The 20447-nt window shown below is 41.3% G+C and overlaps 1 protein-coding gene and 1 long non-coding RNA gene across 7 annotated transcripts in view; one reads left to right on the top strand and one right to left on the bottom strand.

Moving 5' to 3' along the window:
* Nucleotides 1-12696, top strand: part of kank4 (KN motif and ankyrin repeat domains 4) — a 51084-nt gene extending 38388 nt beyond the window's left edge. For all 4 annotated transcript variants that reach the window (XM_020602725.1, XM_020602723.1, XM_020602721.1 and 1 more), the window contains 8 exons: nt 148-3567; nt 6646-6739; nt 8624-8881; nt 9096-9180; nt 9593-9812; nt 9925-10067; nt 10497-10697; nt 12526-12696. In XM_020602725.1, the coding sequence (XP_020458381.1) occupies nt 148-3567; nt 6646-6739; nt 8624-8881; nt 9096-9180; nt 9593-9812; nt 9925-10067; nt 10497-10697; nt 12526-12645 (4541 nt within the window). In that variant the 3' untranslated portion in view covers nt 12646-12696. The remainder of the gene's footprint in view (nt 1-147; nt 3568-6645; nt 6740-8623; nt 8882-9095; nt 9181-9592; nt 9813-9924; nt 10068-10496; nt 10698-12525) is intronic.
* Nucleotides 12697-18036: 5340 nt separating this feature from the next.
* LOC109961745 (uncharacterized) lies at nt 18037-19901 on the bottom strand. 3 transcript variants are annotated; one of them, XR_002275166.1, is made up of 3 exons: nt 19428-19901; nt 19302-19352; nt 18037-18193 (listed from the first exon to the last, which is right to left on the bottom strand). It is a non-coding gene; the product is annotated as an uncharacterized LOC109961745 (long non-coding RNA). The 3 variants fall into 3 exon arrangements; XR_002275167.1 differs by having other exon boundaries at nt 19476-19892; XR_002275165.1 differs by lacking the exon at nt 19428-19901 and having other exon boundaries at nt 19302-19419.
* Nucleotides 19902-20447: the final 546 nt, after the last annotated feature.

Genomic DNA, 20447 nt, shown 5'->3' with positions numbered 1-20447 from the left:
GTTCATCTGTCAAGCAATTAAACATGCAAATGCATTTTAGTTGCATAACTTAAGCTATTAATATGATTGTTGTTATTTTTCAGTGTAGGAAGAGGAGGAGGAGCTTTGATTGGTTGGTTGATTGATTTTCACATTAACTCCTTACAGCCAATGGCTTTCAGACCAAGGCCAGTGAGGGTGGTGTTCAGAGGAAGCAGCTGCCCTACTCAGTGGAGACTCCCTACGGCTTCCACCTGGACCTGGACTTCCTCAAATATGTTGATGATATTGAAAAAGGCAACACCATCAAAAGGGTCCACATCCAGCGCAGGGTCAAGGGCCCAGGCAAGTTCAGCACTCTTCCCAGAAATTTCAGCCTCCCTGGGCATGGAGCCAAGTCTGCCCCTAAGGAAAAGGATACCACATGGTCTGGGACATCCACCTTGGGGCCCAAACCTAAATCACGAGTGTCAGAGGTCCAACACGTCTTTGAATTCAGATCAAGTGAAGGAGGAACTTCCAGTCAGAGCAGCAGGGGGACAAGCAGTCAAGGAGCTGGCTATGTTTCAGCTAAGCCCAGGGATGAAATAAATGCAGGACCCCGGGGAGTTGAAGCAAAAACTGTGGGGATTCAAAGTCGGCCAAACCTACTCCGAGCATCAAGCATGCCAATCACCCTACAGCAGCGGAAAGGTTCTGATTCAAGCAGTCCAGACCGTACTGTGGGAACACCGGAGAACGGCTCAACAGAGAACATGTTCCGTGCTTCACCAGACATAATAGAACGACGGTGTGTTCCCCAGGATCGAACAGGGCTTCACCAGCAGATCACAGTGGCATTGAAGCGTGTCAGAGAGCTGGAAGAGCAGGTGAAAACCATTCCAGAACTAAAAGCTCAAATCTCCTCCTTGAGGGAGGAAAGAGAGAAGCTATTGCTCCAGCTCCAAGCCCAGGCCCAAGCACAGGTTTCCACATCACCGTCTACAATAACCCCAGAGTTTGAAGCTGGGACAAATACTCAGCGACCAGAACACAGACCTTCAGAAGAGGGCAACTTAATTCTGATGACTCAAACTACTGGTTTAGAAGCTTCACAGTGTGTATCAGCAATGCCAACAGGGGAAGAGAAACCAGGTGTGACAGAGAAAAGCAGTGTGTTACAAAACGACAGAGAGAGTACCTCAGTACATGGAGAAAAGACTGGGTTTTCAGGACAAGAACTGGAGAGACAAACACAGCAGTCAGAGAAATCAGTCACACAAAAAGAGACAGAGAGTCCAATGGAGCCTGCAGTGCAAAACCTATCATCGGACATTGCAGGACAGGAATTACTCTGTCTTAGCGTGGCTGTAAAAGAGGCAGAAACTAGCAGTATTGAAAATGCAGCAAAAGGAGGAAAATCTGAGCGTCCAGCTGTGGTGCAGATTCTGCAAGAGAAGCTAATGACACTGGAGTCTAAACTTACTCAAGCTAGCCAAGAGCTGGAAAGAACTAATACACTTTTGAGAGAACAAATAGAAGAGAACAAGGTTAAAGAGGAGAAATTACTACAGCTGAGTGAGGGAATAAGAGTTGAGGTTTGTACAACAGAAGCACATGACAGATCAAGAAGGGAGAGCATTGATACTGGGACAGAGACAGAGAAAGTAGATTTTGCCAACCGAGAGACAGAGACAGAATCACCTGGTACGGTAGATCAAGGGACAGATACAGACAGAATCTGTGTTGAAGTATGTGTACCCAAACCAAGAACTGGAAGTATAGGTCAAGGAACAGAGACTAAAGTTGACACTTATGATCAAGTGACAGAGATGCAGGAGGAAGTAGCTGCAGTGAGCCCACCAAGACCCAGAGCTGACAGCATGGAACGGGGAACAGTGACTGAGAGGATTGCTACTCAGGATCAGACTACTGAGACACCAGTGACTGAAAGGGTAAACCAAGTCACGGAAACGGAAGACAAGACAGTGATGGACTATTCTCAGAGACCGAGGGCCAACAGTGTAGAACGAGGGACAGAGACAGAGAGGGTGGACACAGTGGACAGGGTGACAGAGACAGAGGTAGCACAAAGGGCAGATCAGCAGACGGAGACAGAGATAGAGAGACAGGAAAACAATCCAGCCACAGATACAGAAGCACAGACTCATGTGAGAGAAAGTTTAGAAGATGTTGACACTGTAGCCAGGGAAAGAATTGAAGACAAGGAAGAAAATGAAAGAATTAAAAGACATAGTGAAAGAGCGGCCATGACAGTTGTCACAGAGAGTTCAGCTGCAGAAAGTGTAGTTGAACAAATTGTTTCAGAGACTGTAATCCAGAATGAAGAGCGTACCGGTCCACGTACTGCAACGGGAGAAAAAGAATCTATGATTGAAGCAAGTACTGAACAGAATGATACAGAAACAAAAGAAATTATAATCTCAAAAAGTGTAGTAACAGAAGTTGTTGAAACAAAGCCGGTTGCCCTGGAGACTGTAGAAACAAATCAACCAGCAGAGGGTGAGGTTGTCTGTGCGACAATCAAAAAAACTGTGGTCACTGATACAATAGTATCAGAGAAGGAAGCTGTGAAGACAGCAGGTCCTGTAAGACCTCAGAGAGGCCGGAAGCCCTCAGCAGAGGGACAACCATTGCCGTCTCAACATCAGACTGCACCTGTGCGTCCTCGTAGAGGATCCAGTGAACCTCAAGCCCAGCAGCCCCCGACAAAGCCCCAGCCCCAGGTGCAAGCAGAGAAGGCCCCTCAATCTATAACACAGCTCTCTAAACCACAGGCAAAAACTGAAGCCCCATGTGTGTCTCAGGTTGAAGACAATACCCAAGCAAAGAGACGTTCTGGGGAGTTCAGTGAGGAAAAACCTCAATCACAATCTCAGGGCCCATCTCCAGGTGCCAGTGAAGCCCAGACACGTCCCAAAACAATTCAAGCCCAGTCTCTAATGTCTGCAACTCGACGGGACTTAAAAGAGCTTAAAGCACCACAAAGAGGATCGAGTGCATCACAAGGCCAGACCCGCCCAACTCGCCACACATCAACTATTGTCCAACCTCAGTCTAAAGGCTCTCGTAGAAGTTCCAGTGAGACACAACCCCCTCACAAAAATACCACTGAGACACAGTCCCTGCACAAAGGCTCTAGTGAAACAGCCCAGCGTCGTGCTTCAAGTGAGGCCCAGGCCTCTCGTCGAGACACTGGTGAGACTCAACCTCCTCGCAGAGGCTCTGGTGAATCACCAACCTCTCCTGCAGCTTTGGGTCAAGTCGTAACCCGGATAACAGGGCTTCTGGGGGAGCAGTGGGCACAGCTGGGGAGCAGCTCTGGAGCTCAACAGACAGCCAGCCAGCAGGAGAGCCCCAGCACACAAAAACAGGTGGCAGGGAAAAAGGCAGAGGCAGGGAAAGGAGCAACAGCCAAGATGGCAGGGAAATCAGTCCCTGCAGCAACAACAGGGAAGGCAGCGGGGAAACCTGGTCCTTCCAAAATGAGCTCTATTCAAAGCCAGCTGGTCAGCTCCCTCAGTGTCCTCTCTGCCTTCTACTCACCAGGCCAGAAAGCTGCTGCTGCCAGCAAACAACAAGAACAAGGTAGGCATGTGGCGCAGTTAGGAACCCATGGTTTATAATGTACAGACATCTGTTCATCTCTGACACGTGCTTACGTATGTGTAATAGTCTCACTAAGCTGGATCTACTGAACTCGTATTCACTGAAGCAATCATTTTATAAAGCCCAATGTTGTATTAATCATGTCATTTACATCACTCTCATCTTTGCCAAGATTAATCAACATACATCTATGTAAGAATTTTCCATCTTTCCTTCCGTCTGTGAACAAGAAAGCCTACAGGAATAGTCAAACATTGCCCGAAAGGTTTGACAGATTTGTCACTTGTATAGAGCTGTGTAGATCAAGGAGAGCTCTTAGCCCAGTGTACCAGCACACTTCTCAGCTGATATAAAACACACACTATTACTATTAAACTGACAACAGGGTGGTGTATTTACAGCGAGATGGTTTGCTTTTTAGTGACTGTAGTTTCTTTTTACTGCAACCTGAAACCACACTTGTTTCATTCTATTATCTAGAAATACTCCACTGATATGCTGTCAAATCCCGTCTTTTAATGCGTAGCGGTATATCAATACAAAGGATATTGTGTACCTCACTCGTATATGGAGCACAGGGGTTGGGGTAGAAATGAAGGGTACTGCTTGTGTGTGTATAATGCTAACTGTATAGTTACTGGTATCGAATGAGTTTTATTCTAACTTTGTGAGAAGAGTGGCTCCTCATTGATTGAATGATTGTTTGCTGAGACATAATGCAGTGGACCACAAAACATACAGTGCAACTACATTAGATGTTAGTTTGCCTCTACAGTTTAAAAGATTTTACTGGCTTTTCTCTACTTAATTTCCCTCCTCTTGGAAACATTATACCTATTACTTTCCTAGGTACTTAATTATCTGGTACTTTGCCAGTAGTCTAATGACTCAGTGATATGAATGTCATCATTTAGTTTCACATCTACCTGCTAATACTCTCCCAGTTATATTCAGTGGTCTACCTGAAATGCAAATGTCTGCCTTGCCTTCTAGTTCACATTTGTTTACTCAGGTATTTTTAAATTTCTATCAACCTAATCTGCTGTGGCATCTTCTGACACTTCTCTGACATTGCAGAGGCCAAGGCTAAACTCTATGGGTCACAATATATAGCAGGTTAAGATGCAAGTACAAATCCTCCGTTATATTTCAAAGCAAGTAGAAATATAAGTAATATTAGTGTAACAGGAAAAGTAAACATTCACCTGTGAAAACACTAAACTACATCAATGTTATAATTTTGGTCAATTATAGTGGCAGCATATTTACATGTTTTTATGCAATGTTGTGTGGTAAATATAACTATTGGCTGTCACATACCAGGGTGAAAAACATGTTACTAAGCACTGATGAAATTACATGGTTCACTGATCTCCAGGAGCACATCAAGTGAGTATTTCTTGCGTCGCACAGTACAGAAGCGCATTCACACACCCTCATACTGCGAAGCACATACATACAGCAAATAAAAGCACACACACAAACAGTTGAATGGACACCCAGGCACACACAGCCCCTCATTCATACGTGAAACAAGCCATGACTTTCTTCCCTCCCTTGATGACTCACTGTTTGGTTTCTGGTCCAGGAGCTGGAGTAGAGAAATCACTCTATCACATATATTTTATATTCAGAGTTAATTCTGAGTACTTTATACAAAAGAGCCATTAGGTGCTCTATGCGTGTACAGTTGCACTGAGAACCCAATCATCAAGTTAAGGTTCGGAGATTTGTACGACGACTGAAGCATCATAGAGCATCTAGAAAGTGAGAGAAAGTTAAATCAAACCATTGCTTTATTCATTAGAAGTTAGCTAGAGAATGTATTCAAATGCCAAGCATAATCTTAACCTCACCTCTCGCGGCTGCTCTCTCCTGAGAGATAAATAAATCTATAAAAATAAATAAATAAATAAAAATCCATAATCTTAGACCGTGTCCTCTTCAGCAGGTGGTTTCTGGCTCAAAGCCACATCCTTTTATCCCTGCGTAAAATATTACAGAACCTCTGCGCCATGTCTGCTGTTAGACACAACTAAGACAGCCATACCGGGCTTGGAGCCAAGAGTAGTCGGCAAAGGAGCCCATACAGAATTATTTATTGAGTAATATATAAGTAATGTAGGCCTGACAATGTCAGGGTTGTATACTGTTGATAAGGCCTATGATCCTGACCTGTGTGTATTACCCTGAAAAGGTTTTTTTGTGGTTCAGAACTATTTGTGGGGCCATACTAATTGTAAACTGGCTTTCAAACTGCATATCATATAATGAATGCATATTACTTAAATACCTAGTCTTTACATTAACTATGTTTTACCAGGTGCTCTTATTAAGGATAGTCATTTTTTGAGTGTAGCACTGTTTGCACTCATTCGTTATATTGTGCAGATGGGGCCTATGCTTCCCATCTGCCAACTGAGGGACTCCAGAGTACAAGGATTTATAATTGCATCCAGAGGTTCTTCAATACATGCAACACTTGCAAACATAAATAAGGCCAAACCACTGTGTTTCTTAGCTAATATCGGTTTGATGATGTATTGCTTTTATGTCATCTGCTGTAGGAATCTTCTTTGTTTAAAGATAAAGAAATTTCGTTTTGATTTTGGATATGTATGACTCATGGAAGCGGTTGGAATCATAGAAATTGTGTAATGCTGCTTACAATACCTGTAGGTGGGTCAAAAAAACTTTGAGGCTGTTGCTAAATTACAGGGATAATTACTGCATTAACATTTACATATAGATGGGCAACAGAAGAAAAATAAGCTAAATTAGCAATGTCTTAAGCGGCCAGAACTCCTGGTGAGCTTCACCTAAATCAAGCAGTTTTAGTTGCCTCAAGTTAACCATAGAGATAGCAAGTCTTTAAATGCCCATATGAGGCACTAGCAAACATCATTCTGTATTTTGGGTTTTGATTTGAGGACTTTTGGGGATTACATGAGTTTCTCTATCCACTTAAACAATAAACACCAAAGCCTAATGATGTTTTTCCCCTCACTTTTCTTTTTCACCTCCCCCTCTCCATTTCTCTCTCCTCCTCTCCACCAGGTCTCAAATCTATTATGAAGAAAAATGGTGATGCTGACAAGCAGAGGAACAAGGGAGCCAAGAAAAACCTGAAGTTTGTTGGAGTGAACGGAGGGTAAAATCTTTTTAATCACTGTCCAGTCTCTTGAGTGATTCATGTTTATGTGGACTGTTTGTGTCTAATACTTGTTTTATTTCCATAGAAGACTTTACTCTTACATGTCCTTTTTGGATTATAGAGTGATTAAATATAATTTTCCATTTTCTTCTGATTTAAGAAATTTGTCAAAAACGGGGATTTCATAGCTTCACTTCAGAGTTGTTAAGCTGAATGTGTTATAGCAACTTCAGTCAGACTAGCCAGTTAGCCAGAAAACAACTTGGCATTAGATTTGGTCAGATAATATCTGGAGATAGCCAGGCCAAGAGCAATAATGCCAGATTGTCTGCAGTATCTAATCAATTTTATCTCATCTCCTATAAGTCAGAGGGAGCAGTCAATTTATTTAAAAGCATAACCAGATAAAAATGTTGCCAGAAATATTCAAATCTGACACCTGCATACTCAAAGCCTCATTATTAAAAATATGGATGAGGGCACATATGCTAAAAACTTTAGAACTCATGAGTACGATATCCGTCTCTTTGCTCATTTGAGTTTGACCACACTGATTGTGAACCAAGTCCAGCTATGTCTCATACATCTGCTTCCTGCTGTTGGTCACTGCACTGAGGTTCATTTGGAGACTCACTGCCCTGAATTTCACCCCCCTGCTGCTGCTGGGAGTGTGAATGTGCATACCTATGAATACGTGTTGTACGTGATGTGATGTGTGTTTAAGTCAGTGTTGATTCCTCAGTGCTTTGTGCATGTGTGCCAATTTGTCAGCAATTGCTAATGCAGTATGTATGTAGTCACAGAAGCTGGTGAATTTTAAGTAAGCAGAGGGTAGTATTTGGAAGAATAGTGTGTCTAAACAGGGTGGTCTGATGCTTGTTACAGTTATAACAACAAGCATCTCTATACTGAATATGAAATGCCTGGTTGGCATTAATCCCTGCATTTGTTTTAAATTGATGAGCATACCATTAAAAAGGTTTGTTTTGTTTTGGACTTTAACCTATACTGCTGGAGTCCAAACTAAACTGAGCATATGTTACAGTAAGACAAAAATGTCAGACAACAATATTTTCTCTGACTATCTTTGTGTTTCTGCCCATACCAGGGATTGGGCTGTGGTTTGTATTTCTTCTCTTTGGATGGTCTAATCTATCTTTGCTCTCCCATGAGCTCCTCTGGAATCCAGAGAATGTTGTGGCCCCTGAGCGCCTCTTGGTGTGATGTCTTGGGGTGTGTGTGCACACGTGTCCACAAATAAGCATGAATCGGTGGCATTCAGTACAAGACTTAACTGATCTTTGGCCTCAGAGAGGTGCCCTCATGAAACGCCTCAATGATCACACCCACAGACATTACACGAGCAACCTCCAGAGCTCTAAATACATCACCAGTGCTCCTCACTGAATAAGGCTGCATTTTGTCCACGGTTGAATATACGAGTGAGCAAACAAACCTATGGATTTTTTTGTACATGTTTAACTATGTGAAAGATGTATTTGTTAATTGGGCCAAGGCTGCATTGAACAGACATCTTTCTTATGCCATGCTTGAGTCGTAGAGGGAAACTACTTCTTAGAATTTAACTAGCCTTGGTCAAAAGTTGACTTTACTGCGTTCATGTTCGTTTAAGATTAGTTACTTCTTTGATGTGCCTACACATTCCTATGTTTAGTGAAGAGATGAGTGTCAACTCTTCCAAAGCTTTTATCATTCAAAAATGGATTTAGGGGCATTTTTTCACTTTCTGAATGTCACCTTCAGTTATTAAAGACAGGCCACTGTATGCAAAAGCATCACCATATATGACACAATCCTGGTTGATTATGGGGTCTGTGCTCAGGTTTGTGTATATTCCCATTTGCCTTTGTGCTCTTCTAGCTATGAGACGACATCCAGTGAAGAGTCCAGTGGAGATGAGAAGTTGAAAGTGGAGGAGGAAGACAGCTCTGAGCCAGAGGTGGAGAAGGAAAAGGAGACTCAGTCAACAGAAAAGCCTGAGGAGACCATAGAGACCCAGGGAAAGGATGCAGATGTACCAAGTGAAGGGGGAGAGGCTGTAGCTGGAGAGAAAGGAGCTGAAAGAGGCCTGCTGGATCTAGACAGCAACCAGGAGCTCCTGGAGAAGCAGGCTGAAGGGTGAGTCAGACAGCAGAGCTTAAATTATGTTGATGCATTAAGAGGTTAGTCCATATGATAGCCACCATAGCAACTTACAGGTCAAGTTACTCTATGTGCATCTCCTCAGAAATGTAACTTAAGATCGAGGATAGTTTTTGACAAAAATAATTTAAAAATGATCTAACATATGGCAACAACCTTGCTCTTTACATCATCTGGTCTTTGTTTTCAGGGGGAATGTTAACAAAGCCTTTATAGATGCTTGCGTATATGTAAAGGACCGCATGGAAGAGGTTTCATCTCCAGATAAAGAAATGGTAAGGGTATGTTTTGATTCTTCAGTGTTGATAATTAATCTATAAATTGATTTGACCACAAAGTTAATGTTGGTGGTTGTTGATCTGTCCACACTGTATCAGCTACAGGCTTTTACAAGGAGTCTTTTTTTTATGCTGTAGAAAAGATGCCTTCTTTTCTGAATTTATTCAAGCTCCTGAAAACAGTGATAAACATGACTTGTTTAAGGGAAAGGCTTCAGGTCCTTTACTGATGTTCTTATAAAGCTTTGACTGCAGTGGGTACACTGATGTGAATAATGGGGTATACAGTGCTTTTCATCCGTCTGAAAACACTCAACAGGCCAAACAGTAAACATGATGTTAAGGGAACAATACAAATGCTGATACAGGCACTTTCTCATTTCGAGCTTTTCTGTCCCTCTCTCCTCAGCGTCAGGTTTTAGTGGTGCTTTACCAGGAATGGTTCAGTGTCTCCAGTCAGAAAGACTCGCAGGCCGACACTGTCAGATTATACCTGCAGCAAGTGGGTTTGACCACACCCACCCTTCTTCCATATGTTGTTAACTTGACAGACGGCAATGGGAATATGGCCCTCCATTACAGTGTGTCGCATTCAAACTTCCCTGTGGTCAAACTGCTGCTGGATACAGGTGCGACGCCAACACACGCAGCGACATACATAGCTGACCGGGCATAAATGGAGAAACACAATTTTAACCAAATGAGTGCTCTCTTTGACTCAATAAAACACTGTGTGTCCAGGCCTATGTGAGACAGACAATGTGAACAAAGCAGGCTACACTCCAGTGATGCTGGCTGCACTGACAGCTGCTGAGAGCCCTGATGATCTGGAGGTGGCAGAACAACTGTTGAGACTGGGTGATGTCAACGCACGTTCCCGACAGGTAAACAATGACACATCAGTGCTTGTGCACTGAATATCTCAAGATTTATGGTATTGTAACAAGCCACATTTAGGGAATAAACCATAACTAGACTTATCTCAACAGCAAGGTTGTCTACAGTGCAAAACAAGCTACATTTATAAATTTTATAAATATAAACCCACACTGAAGTCATGGGAATAGTTTGCACATTCTTGACTACAGTAAGACAACTTTTGATGTCTATATTTAGACATGTAATCTGGTAACCTGTGATAAATTTCAAAACAACCTTTCTCTCATTGCACTTGTCACTTTTATGTCTCCATTTTCCTCATTCATCCCCGACCTTGCATCTCTCTTCATGTACAGGATCTCTTTATCCCACCTCATATCTGCTTTATCTTATTGTTTAATTCTAATTCTATGTATTTCTCACGCTGTCTCCAGGCGGGCCAGACGGCACTCATGCTCGCAGTTAGCCACGGCCGCATTGCCATGGTGAAGCTGCTCCTGAGCTGCGGCGCAGATGTAAATGCCCAGGACCGTGAGGGATCTACGGCCCTCATGTGCGCCAGTGAACACGGACACACACACATTGCTCGTCTGCTGCTGGAGACAGGTCGCTGTGACACCAGCCTCACAGACAAGGTACAATAAAGAAACACTGAAACTAGGGGTCAGTGTTTTGCCCAAGGACACTTTGACATGTGGACTGCAGGCACTGAGATTCAAACCCTCAACCTTCCAGTTGGGAGACGACTGCTCTACCCACTGCACCACTGTCGCCTCCCCCTAATAATGTAAATAAATGAGCACTAAGCTTACATGATATATGACAGCTGGTCTTTTTCAAGGCAAAAAAAGAAGTAGTCATAGCCATACAACACTGATTGTTCAAGTACATAACTGATTTCTTTAGATTGTTGATCCCCCCTCTGCAGTCAGGGAATGCCAAACCACAACTGGTGCCTTGCACTGCTAGTGCACTTCTGCATTACAAACAGTCCCGTAAAACACTGTTGCAACACTCCTGCTATAGCTCATGTAGCATTTTATAAGCCCTACCTCCACACCTGAATCCATGTGTGGACTTATACTCAGTTTTCTAAAAGACAAAACAATTACAATATGATAACACATCATCAGCTAAAATTGGAAATTTGTCTTGTGAGAAGGCAGCTCCAAAGCAAAAAACAGTCACAACAATAAATTAACATAAATTACTTCTACCACCCCCACTTAATTATCATGGTCTCTGGATACAGATACATATATACTTGTATAGCTACACTTATTTTGATTTAACAACAAAGGCTGATGAACAAAAAGGTTTTTCAGCCTGCTCTTTTTAATAGATAGACATTACATGACGAATGACTGTCAGTTTATCGAATTACATCATTGTAAATTATTACAAAAGGAAGCTGACTGAGGGGAGACAAAATAATTTCCTCCATCGTTTTTCTATTAATAACAAGAAAGCGTTTATCACACCATTCAAATAACCAATCAATTTTACCCTGGTACGTACTTGGGTCTTAATCATCAGTCACCAAAGACAATACAACTGTAATGTCTGAGTATTTTATAAGAAATTGATTTGGCACCCAAGTGCTACAATCTGCGATACACTATCTAAATGGTGAGGGTGAACTAATACATCCTTGACCTCCCCTTTCAACACAACCTTTCTGCCGCCTCCAACACTGTACCTCTCCTCCTAAGTTCAACAATTAGCCTAAATCTTAAGGTCTTCAGTACAACTATTCATTAAGGCATTTACTCTGAATTTGACTGTGGATGACTGAGATAAGTATACAGTGTACAGACAAACTAAAAACCAACCAACAGATGAGCCATGTGCCTCTGGTAGCTCATTTGCTGTGTGATTCCTTGACAGCACATGAGCACACACTATATTTAGCGGTAGAGGTGGACAAACCATCTCAAAACTGAGGAAATAAGCAGCTCTGACATATGTAATCAAGTCAAGCAGTCTGTAAACTCTACAGAGCATTCACGCCGTTTTGAAACATCTGTGTTCCCTTGAGACATAAAGGCTCTCAGTGTGCAGCCTTGTCTGCTGCAGTATCCAATATCTAATTTTTGGCTAAAAGAATAAACGGCAAGAATAACTGAGAATGGTGCAGTTACCAACAACGTATAAGAACATCTGTTGTACATTTTGTTGTGTAGTTTTAGTAGTAAATTATCAGACTTAAAAGGAAAATGATAAATAATAATCTCCACTGGTATTTGGTATTTACACAACGGTTCCAGATACTAAATCCAGTGTTTCCCAGTGTCCTGTACACCATAATAGAATGGTCTATATCAGGGCTGTTGCAGTATTTACCAAGTACAATGAAGTCCAGTTGCTAGAGAAAGAGCAATACAACACTGCCACTGGCAGGATAAGAACAGTTACTGCAACATATTTGACTGAACCTAACATTTTCTGCCTGCTTTCCCGCAGAACGGTCAAACAGCACTGTCAGTGGCAGAGGGAGCCTCCCATAAAGACATAGTCGACCTTCTGAAGGCCCACACTGAGACTCGACCCTCTGAGCCCTCATCTACCACAGACCTCCTTTGAGCCAGGCTGACCCCCGTTTACTCTTCCAAACCACTCTAAGCTCATTGACCGCAACCCGACATCATACAGCACATCCACTGTATGACCAGAGAAGAAACATCGATATGGTCTGTTTACCTTGGAATTATGGGAGCTCGAATATAAACCTCAGTGATTGGAGAATCCAGCAATGTACTCCCACATTTTTCTTCTCCATCTTTGCCAACATGTCCTATTGGTATTTATGGATATACTGCGTCAGCCACTCAGTGGACAGTCAGTTGGATTGATGAGAAGACAGTGACCAGTGTGATCCACAGGATATTAAGCAATGCACAGGGTAAGAGAATAAAGAAAGAGCAGGCACTGACCGAGTGGCGAGTGGATGAAGAAATACTTTGAGAAACTGCTGTTTTTTAAATCATCCAACTAGCTCTTCAAATGAAATACAAAGCACATGATCTACCTTGATATTAAATATGACGTTTATTTTTTCTTTATGGCATTCACAGTCTTTTCATATTTGGACATAAGCCATTACTGAAAACATATTCTAACAAATTATAATCACATAAACACAGAAACCGTATTTTCTAATGCGTTTTTTTTTTTATTGTGTTTGTGTACAGTAAATAGTCCTGTCTAATAATGTCCAAAAGCAACTATATACATCTCCAAATGTGTGAACTACAGATCATTCTAACTTCTGGTCAAATTTCCCATCATTCAGTGGAAAGTTGGCATAGTGCATTGTTTTTGTCATACTTGGGTTTTTCACATCTGACATGGGTGATCATCATCTGTAAATTACTGAAAAACAAATTATTTAGTTGGAGATTAAGTGTTTCTGTTGGACACAAATGATTTTTATAACCAGAATACAACTAGATTCTTAAAGAAAGACTACTACTAAGGAAGATTGTATCATCCAGACATTGCTGCATGCAAATAGTTACTCCCCCTGCTGACTGTTCTATTGTACTAATCAACAGTATGTTGTAATACTGTCTGTTCTCGTGATTACATCCATATCTCTCTGTCCCCATCTCCCTCCCTCAGTTCAATGTATTATGTCTTGTTTACCTGTTCATTTCATATCACATCATGTATGCAAATGCTACAAAATGCAAAGTGAATGTCAGGCAGGCTACGATACATTCCAAAAAAAGATGTAGCAAGACTAACTATATTGACATGAGACTAACATAGAGAGTGTGTCAGTGGATATAGCAGACAGGAATGAGTCTGGATATTTTTACATTGTGTGACTAAAGAGATTTAATCGCATAGAAAACCCTGAACACAAAGACCTGATCTGCCCATTTTCAAAATGACTAACACTTTTCACCCTGTTCCTGCCTCCAGGCAATTATATGTCTGGCAGGTAAAGACCTTAAACCCCAGAGCAACGAGGGCATTGTTTTGCCTGTTTGCATACTAAGAAGCAATATCCATGATATATTTTCAATCACAAACTAGGTACAGAGTTTGGCTTTGGCCTAGCCTTAATCCCATCACCATCCAGATTCACAGAGTAGAGATCTGTTCCAGTGAGTGGTCTTGTTCGCTTGTTTACACTACACCCATGCTCCTAAAGTATCTTAAAGCAGGTGTACTGGTCTGATAAGTGTTTAAAATCAGCATCTCTCCCTTGGTGCCCACTAGAGAGGTCAAATAGTTCAATACGTTTACAGAAAGAGATGAATCATTTTTACCTGCAAACAGGTAACCTGTGGTGGTCCTTGACTGTGATCAGGATTGGTAGATAACTGCACTTGAGCCACATTTTAAAACTGATCTTTGGAGGAGGTAAAGCCATTTTTCTAGGGACACTCAAGGTGGGACTTACAGAAAACGACACTCAGTTTAATAAATGCCATATCTGTGGTCTACTACAGTCCAGTCTGATGAAAAATCTCTGGATTCCAAATTCATTTCTCCGATAATCAAATTATATTGCAACGCCTTTGCATTGCTGTATTTTTCTGTGATGCAGTGTGATCTGAACTCTAATTCTGCACAATTACTCTGTTATTCCCAGACACTTTACTAATATAGGAGCCAATACAGGCCTATGGAGATGGACTTTAGTATCCTACTGTAACTATGTAGTACCATAAAAAGGGGCTGCATTTATTTAGCAGCAATAGGATTTTCTTCATGAGTGTTTTAGCAATCAGATCATCTTCATTTGTTGAGTCAGAGTAGCATCTAAACAATGAGGCTGAAACCCTGAAATTTAACCCTATGCAGCACATTGGGTCACTACTGGTTGTCTGTATATTAAGGGACAAAAATCAAAGAGTCTGTGTAGCTTCCTACAGCACAGATAGCTGAAGGGTGATCTGATCTGTGCTGTGACAAGTATCCGTTATATCTGGTCTTCCATGCCTGTGTAGTACTTTAAGTGTTAAATCACACCCACATGTTTAATCCGGTGTGAGCCAGATGTAATAAGGTTTCATAACTGGCTGAGCACCAAAGACCTGAAACCAAATCTGTTTCACATGGGGTTAAACATTTGTTCCTGTAAGTCCAGCCAAATACATGTATATACAGTATTGTGAAGAGTATACAACAATTATTCTGACAGTTTGCTCTAAAAATATGTATTTATTCCAAATGCTATATTTTTTACCATATTATATATATAAATATATATACTTATGTATGCACGGACAAATATTCCAGGTGTTGTGTTGGAGGGGAATTTGGATGATTAGAAATTATGCTGAGTGTTCCCTGACAATATGATTATTCAGCTTAACTTTGAGTGGTGGGGGGGAGGTATTGTACATGTGTGATAATGGTGAGGTTGTAGACTGTGACACGTGCCCTTTAATGCTACCGTTAAGGAAAACATTACGCAGATCTGACACTGGTTAAGCTAAAAGGGTCACAGCGCTGTTGTTTGAACACCCCACTGAATCAGAGTCAAATGTAAAAACCCGTACTACTCTGTGTACAACAGGCTTGTATGTGACAAACCAGAGAATTCTTTCTAAATAAAATAACATATTCAAATTAATATTGTTATCCTCCACCATTTACAATACAAAACATCAGCTACAAAATTAAAATAATGCCAGTGTCAGTTTGTCAGCTTTGCCTTTTGATGAACAATCTTACAAACGCCTTAGATTACACCTCAATGGACTGATAGGTCTGTCAATAGTAAAACCAACCCTAATAATTTCTTCTTCGGGAGGTTTTACTTATCCGATTCAGTTGTCCAAGGACAGAGGGTGTCGTATGCTGTACAAACTGTAAAGCCCCTTGAGTCATATGTGTGATTTGTGATGTTGGGCTATACAAATAAAAGTTGACTTGACAACCACCAAATGTACACTATGCATCTGGTTTGTTTACAACAGAAATAAAAAGACGACTAGACTGTCATTAACCCTACATATAATTATTGACTGGGGACACCATTCTTGTTGGGCATATTGTGTGGTTATATATTTTTGTGTAGTATATTGTCTAATATACTCCAAACCACAACATCCAATCACACCTTTCTCGAAGCTCATGGTAATGAAAAACGGTGGCCAGTAGATGGCGGTACCACTCTACAGAAACACAGATTGTCCACTGAGATAGTCCCTTCCTAACTATCCGAAAGCCTTAAGACAGAGGCAACTGAACTTGCTGTAGGTTTCTTCAGGACATTTCACCTCTCACTCAAAAGGCATCTTCAGACTTGTCTGACTGGTATGTGGTATTTAAGCCCTGTAGGGGCACAATCATTAAAAATCACAGGTGGATTAGGTGGGAGTCATTGGCCAGTCAGTCAGGGTGGAGGAGGCAAAATGCCTGTTTGCATTTCTCAGTATACCATGAATATATTGTGCAATTATCAGTGGGAGAGCTAACAATTAATTGCAAGTAACAATACCATACTTCCAAAAAACATAATTGTAGGTAAAAGTGCTGCACTTTTACACAAGACAGTAGGATGTGAAGTTGGCCTTAATTTGTTGGGTAGTTTAAAAACATGCAATGGCCTGTATGAACGTGGATGTTGTTTCAAGACATTCCCCAGTATTAAGTCCTCTCTGAAGCACTGACTTCTCTATTTTAAGCCTTGGTAGCAACATAATGGACAACTGTTCCACTCATTAAGTAACTTTGAAGATAATGCCACAGTATCCTCTTCATTTCCTAGGGGACTACATGTGCATGGAAGAACCTGCTGTAAATAAACTGTTCTCCAGTTTTCCCCTTTGTTCTGGATGTTGCTTGATCTTATTAAAGATTCAGCTTTGCTCAGGTTTTATTTCATTAATTAGTGCTGTTAATCTGCACACATTTTCACATCCTCATGTCAGATTTCATAGTCACACTAGACAAAATGTTGTAAGGCTGAAATATGGAAGCATTTTTTGATCTCTCCTAATGAATATGACATTGCCAGTTTGGTAGAAATGAAAGAACATTTAGTTTAATACCATAGATGATTTCATATTTACATCTTTCAAAACTTTGAGTTTTATTTATTTTGCCAGATGCAACTAGAAGATGTTTAAAACTGAGCTAACAGAGCTAAGCTGGACCAACTACTGCATACCAGGGTACTGGTGTGACATCAAATTTACTATTTCTATTCTTAAAAAAAAAAATTACCCACACATAAAACATTCCACAAAAGTAAAATCTACTATATTGAAATGATGCGATTGATTAAACCAGACTGGATATCCATTTTTACAGAAACAGATGGCTGCTAATCATAAACAGAGGATGAGAGTGATGTGCTCTTAGCTCAAGTGGATGATGCATTAGAACCGTTTCTGAGTTGTTCCAGCTGCAGCAATTACATACACGGTACAAACTATATGCATGCAAGCGTAATGAGTAAAAATGATCTTTTCTCCCGTTTGGAAGGCAGGGGATTGTAAATATCAAGGCTTAGCAGGCTCACTGCAAATGAGGTTGGCGATATGTCAGGGTGTGAACACCCTCACCTGTCCCAGCAGGTAGAAAATTTATCTTAATTCATTTATCACACATATGCAAAGAGAACATCTGTAGCACAACAGGGTGAAATATTTATTTTGAGGTTTTTGTATAATTGCACATTCATGTTGCTGTTGCTGAATGTGCCACAAACACCATTTAGGCGGGGACTAAACCCATTACAAGGGGGGAAGAGTGAGCCCATTACAGGCATCCCCAGTGTGCAGGATATGGATGCCCTCAAACTCAACTCACACTGGGCTTCTGTGCCAGCCAATTACACTGATATACAGTGTTCATATTTGAGTCTGTGTAGACACTGAAAGGCTAGTTTCTTTTTTAAAAAATGTGAGCCTCTGTGCTTAGTAATAATCCACCCACCATACAGGACATGTATGAACATACAGAAAAAGACAAAGAGAACAGGAATCAAATACAAAATGCACACACACACTGAACACAAGTGCTTTTAATCTGAATTGTAGATGTTTGTGTCCTGTATGTCTGCCAGCACCGTGATGATGAGCCATCCTCGTTAGCATAGAGACTTTTAGCTGTAATTATCAGGTAATGGCACTTGGCCCATCAACTCCTCCTCTGGTGTGTTCCACTGCAGACACAAACACACCCATAATGGCATGCATCTAGACTGACAGTCACACATGTATATGCACACACACACTCTGCTGGAAAGAAACTCATGAATATAGACAAAGAGAAACAAATAGACTTAGTCAAACATTACTAGCTTAACACATAGCTCAACACAATCCATGAATACACACATAGGCAGAAAACCATATACAAACAAACGCAGACGGGCACAGACACACACACACAATCACACAGAGCATGACATATCCCTGCTCCCTCGTCTGCCCCCATGACTAATCTGTGCAATTTATTATCCAGGAGATAATAGAAGCTGTCATTCATGAGGCAGAGAAGGGAGAGAGAGACAGAGAAAAGTGGCGGTCGAGTGTTCACAGTATTTTAAAAACGGAAACTGAGTTTATTGCAATAACTTTCTAAGGGCCATATGGGGCACATTAACCACTCCTTTCACAAACAAAGAGATGCCACACTTGGAAAGTATCGCAAAAGAAAGGCCAAAACTGCCGAAAGAGGTGAAATGGAATTGGCCACAAGAGACAGGAAGCGAAAGACAGATGCAAAGAGGGAAAAATGGAGGAATAAAATGAAAATGAATGGAAAAAAATAAAGGGAGACTGGATGTTAATTTCATTTTTACAGCTTAGTTTTACACCAGTTATGAAACACTTGAATAATTAATTTTGTGAAACTGTTCACACAGAGAAGTGCCATAAACTGGCATCCCCACAGCAGAGCTCCGGGGTAGCACAGGGGACAAAGGCTTAAAGGAAGGCAGTCAGATGGAAGAAACAAAGAACAGTGAAATAAGCAACAATAAGAAGGAACACTATAGCAAACATATGCAGAAACTCTGGTTCATGTTATTATGTTTTACAGAAACTGATATGGCCTGAAAACAAACTGGCAGATTAATCTTTCTTGGTTGGAAAGAGCCAAGCAAATTAACAGCCTGTTCAGGATTCAGTGTGCTGCTGCAATCAATTTAGTGTTGCCTGGGCCTCCAGCCAGCAGGGGCAGCAGAGCATGAATCCTATGCAGCTTTCTCAGTTCCACACTAGATGTGGTGTCAGTGTGTTCACATAAGTAAAATGAGAAAATTATACCTGTATAAATGGATTTGGCCACTTGAACAAGCTTCACTGACATATCCAGTTCTAAGGTGACATGGAGACTGCACTAAGAAGTTGAACCCAAATGCAGACATTCCAACAGGCTAACCGATAACTTACAGTTTTTCATTTGTTTGTTTTTTAGCACATGACAAACATGAGGTTTACTTGCAGTCCAGGCAGGCAAAACTGAGGAGATAGCAGCAGAAAGTCCAAACAGGAGTCAAAGGTGTGCATTCAGTCCAGGCCAAGCAATAAATCCAAATGGTTAAGCAAGAGACAGAGACCAGAGGCAGGCAGGGTCAACATGAAGAAATAATCCAACACAAGAAGAAAGACTAACACTAGGAAACAACCCTAGAAAGTGTTCAATGCCCAGAGGGCTAGGGAAACTGTGGCTGATTGACAAGATGGTGAGCACATCAGACAATCTGACAACCAAACAAAGGGAACAGGCAAACATGTAAGCTAATTAGTAAAATGGCTACAGGTGTGGAGTGGGAGAGAAAATCTGGAAGCTGGAGCCAGGATGTGGACTGACAGTCTTTAGAAGAGTCCAGAGGAAAACAAAGGGTGGAAGCAGGACTGAGACTGTCATGTGGTGGTGGCCAGGCAGTGGATGAACCTGAAAATTAAGCTGATGAGAACAGTAAGAGTGAACCAGTAAAGCTCAGGGGCATAAAATCTAAACACTACGCTTTAACACTTACAAACCTGAAGAGCTTGGTGATAATTTTCTGAGTACATATACAAGAAACCCCCTTCAGCCCTTTCAGAAGTTTATTGCTCACAAACAGCAACAAGAGTATTTTTTAACTTAAGAACTGAACTTTAGAATGAGAGAGGAAAACAGTTTCAGAGGCAAATGAAGGAAAGAGACAGAACAAGAAAGCATGCTGTTGTAGAAGGAGCCTGGATTACCACACAGTACCATAAAGTGCAGTTACAAGGGCGTTAAAGTGTTGAAGAAAAAAAAAAGAGATTATATTTGTAACGTGGCATCTTGTATGGTGTAGAGATCTTGAATGCTCTCCCTGTGTTTCATTAGTTTTCTGGCATCCTCCCTCACAGTATAAGGGTAATCACCTTTATTTGGCCAAGTTTGTTGCACACAAGGAATTTGTTTCCGGTACAGAACCA

Source organism: Monopterus albus, unplaced genomic scaffold (assembly GCF_001952655.1).
Source record: "Monopterus albus unplaced genomic scaffold, M_albus_1.0 scaffold58.1, whole genome shotgun sequence".
In the NCBI taxonomy this organism is placed as follows: Eukaryota; Metazoa; Chordata; class Actinopteri; order Synbranchiformes; family Synbranchidae; genus Monopterus; species Monopterus albus.
The sequence above is the reverse complement of the archived record's forward strand: the minus strand, read 5'-3'. Positions and strand labels throughout refer to the sequence as shown.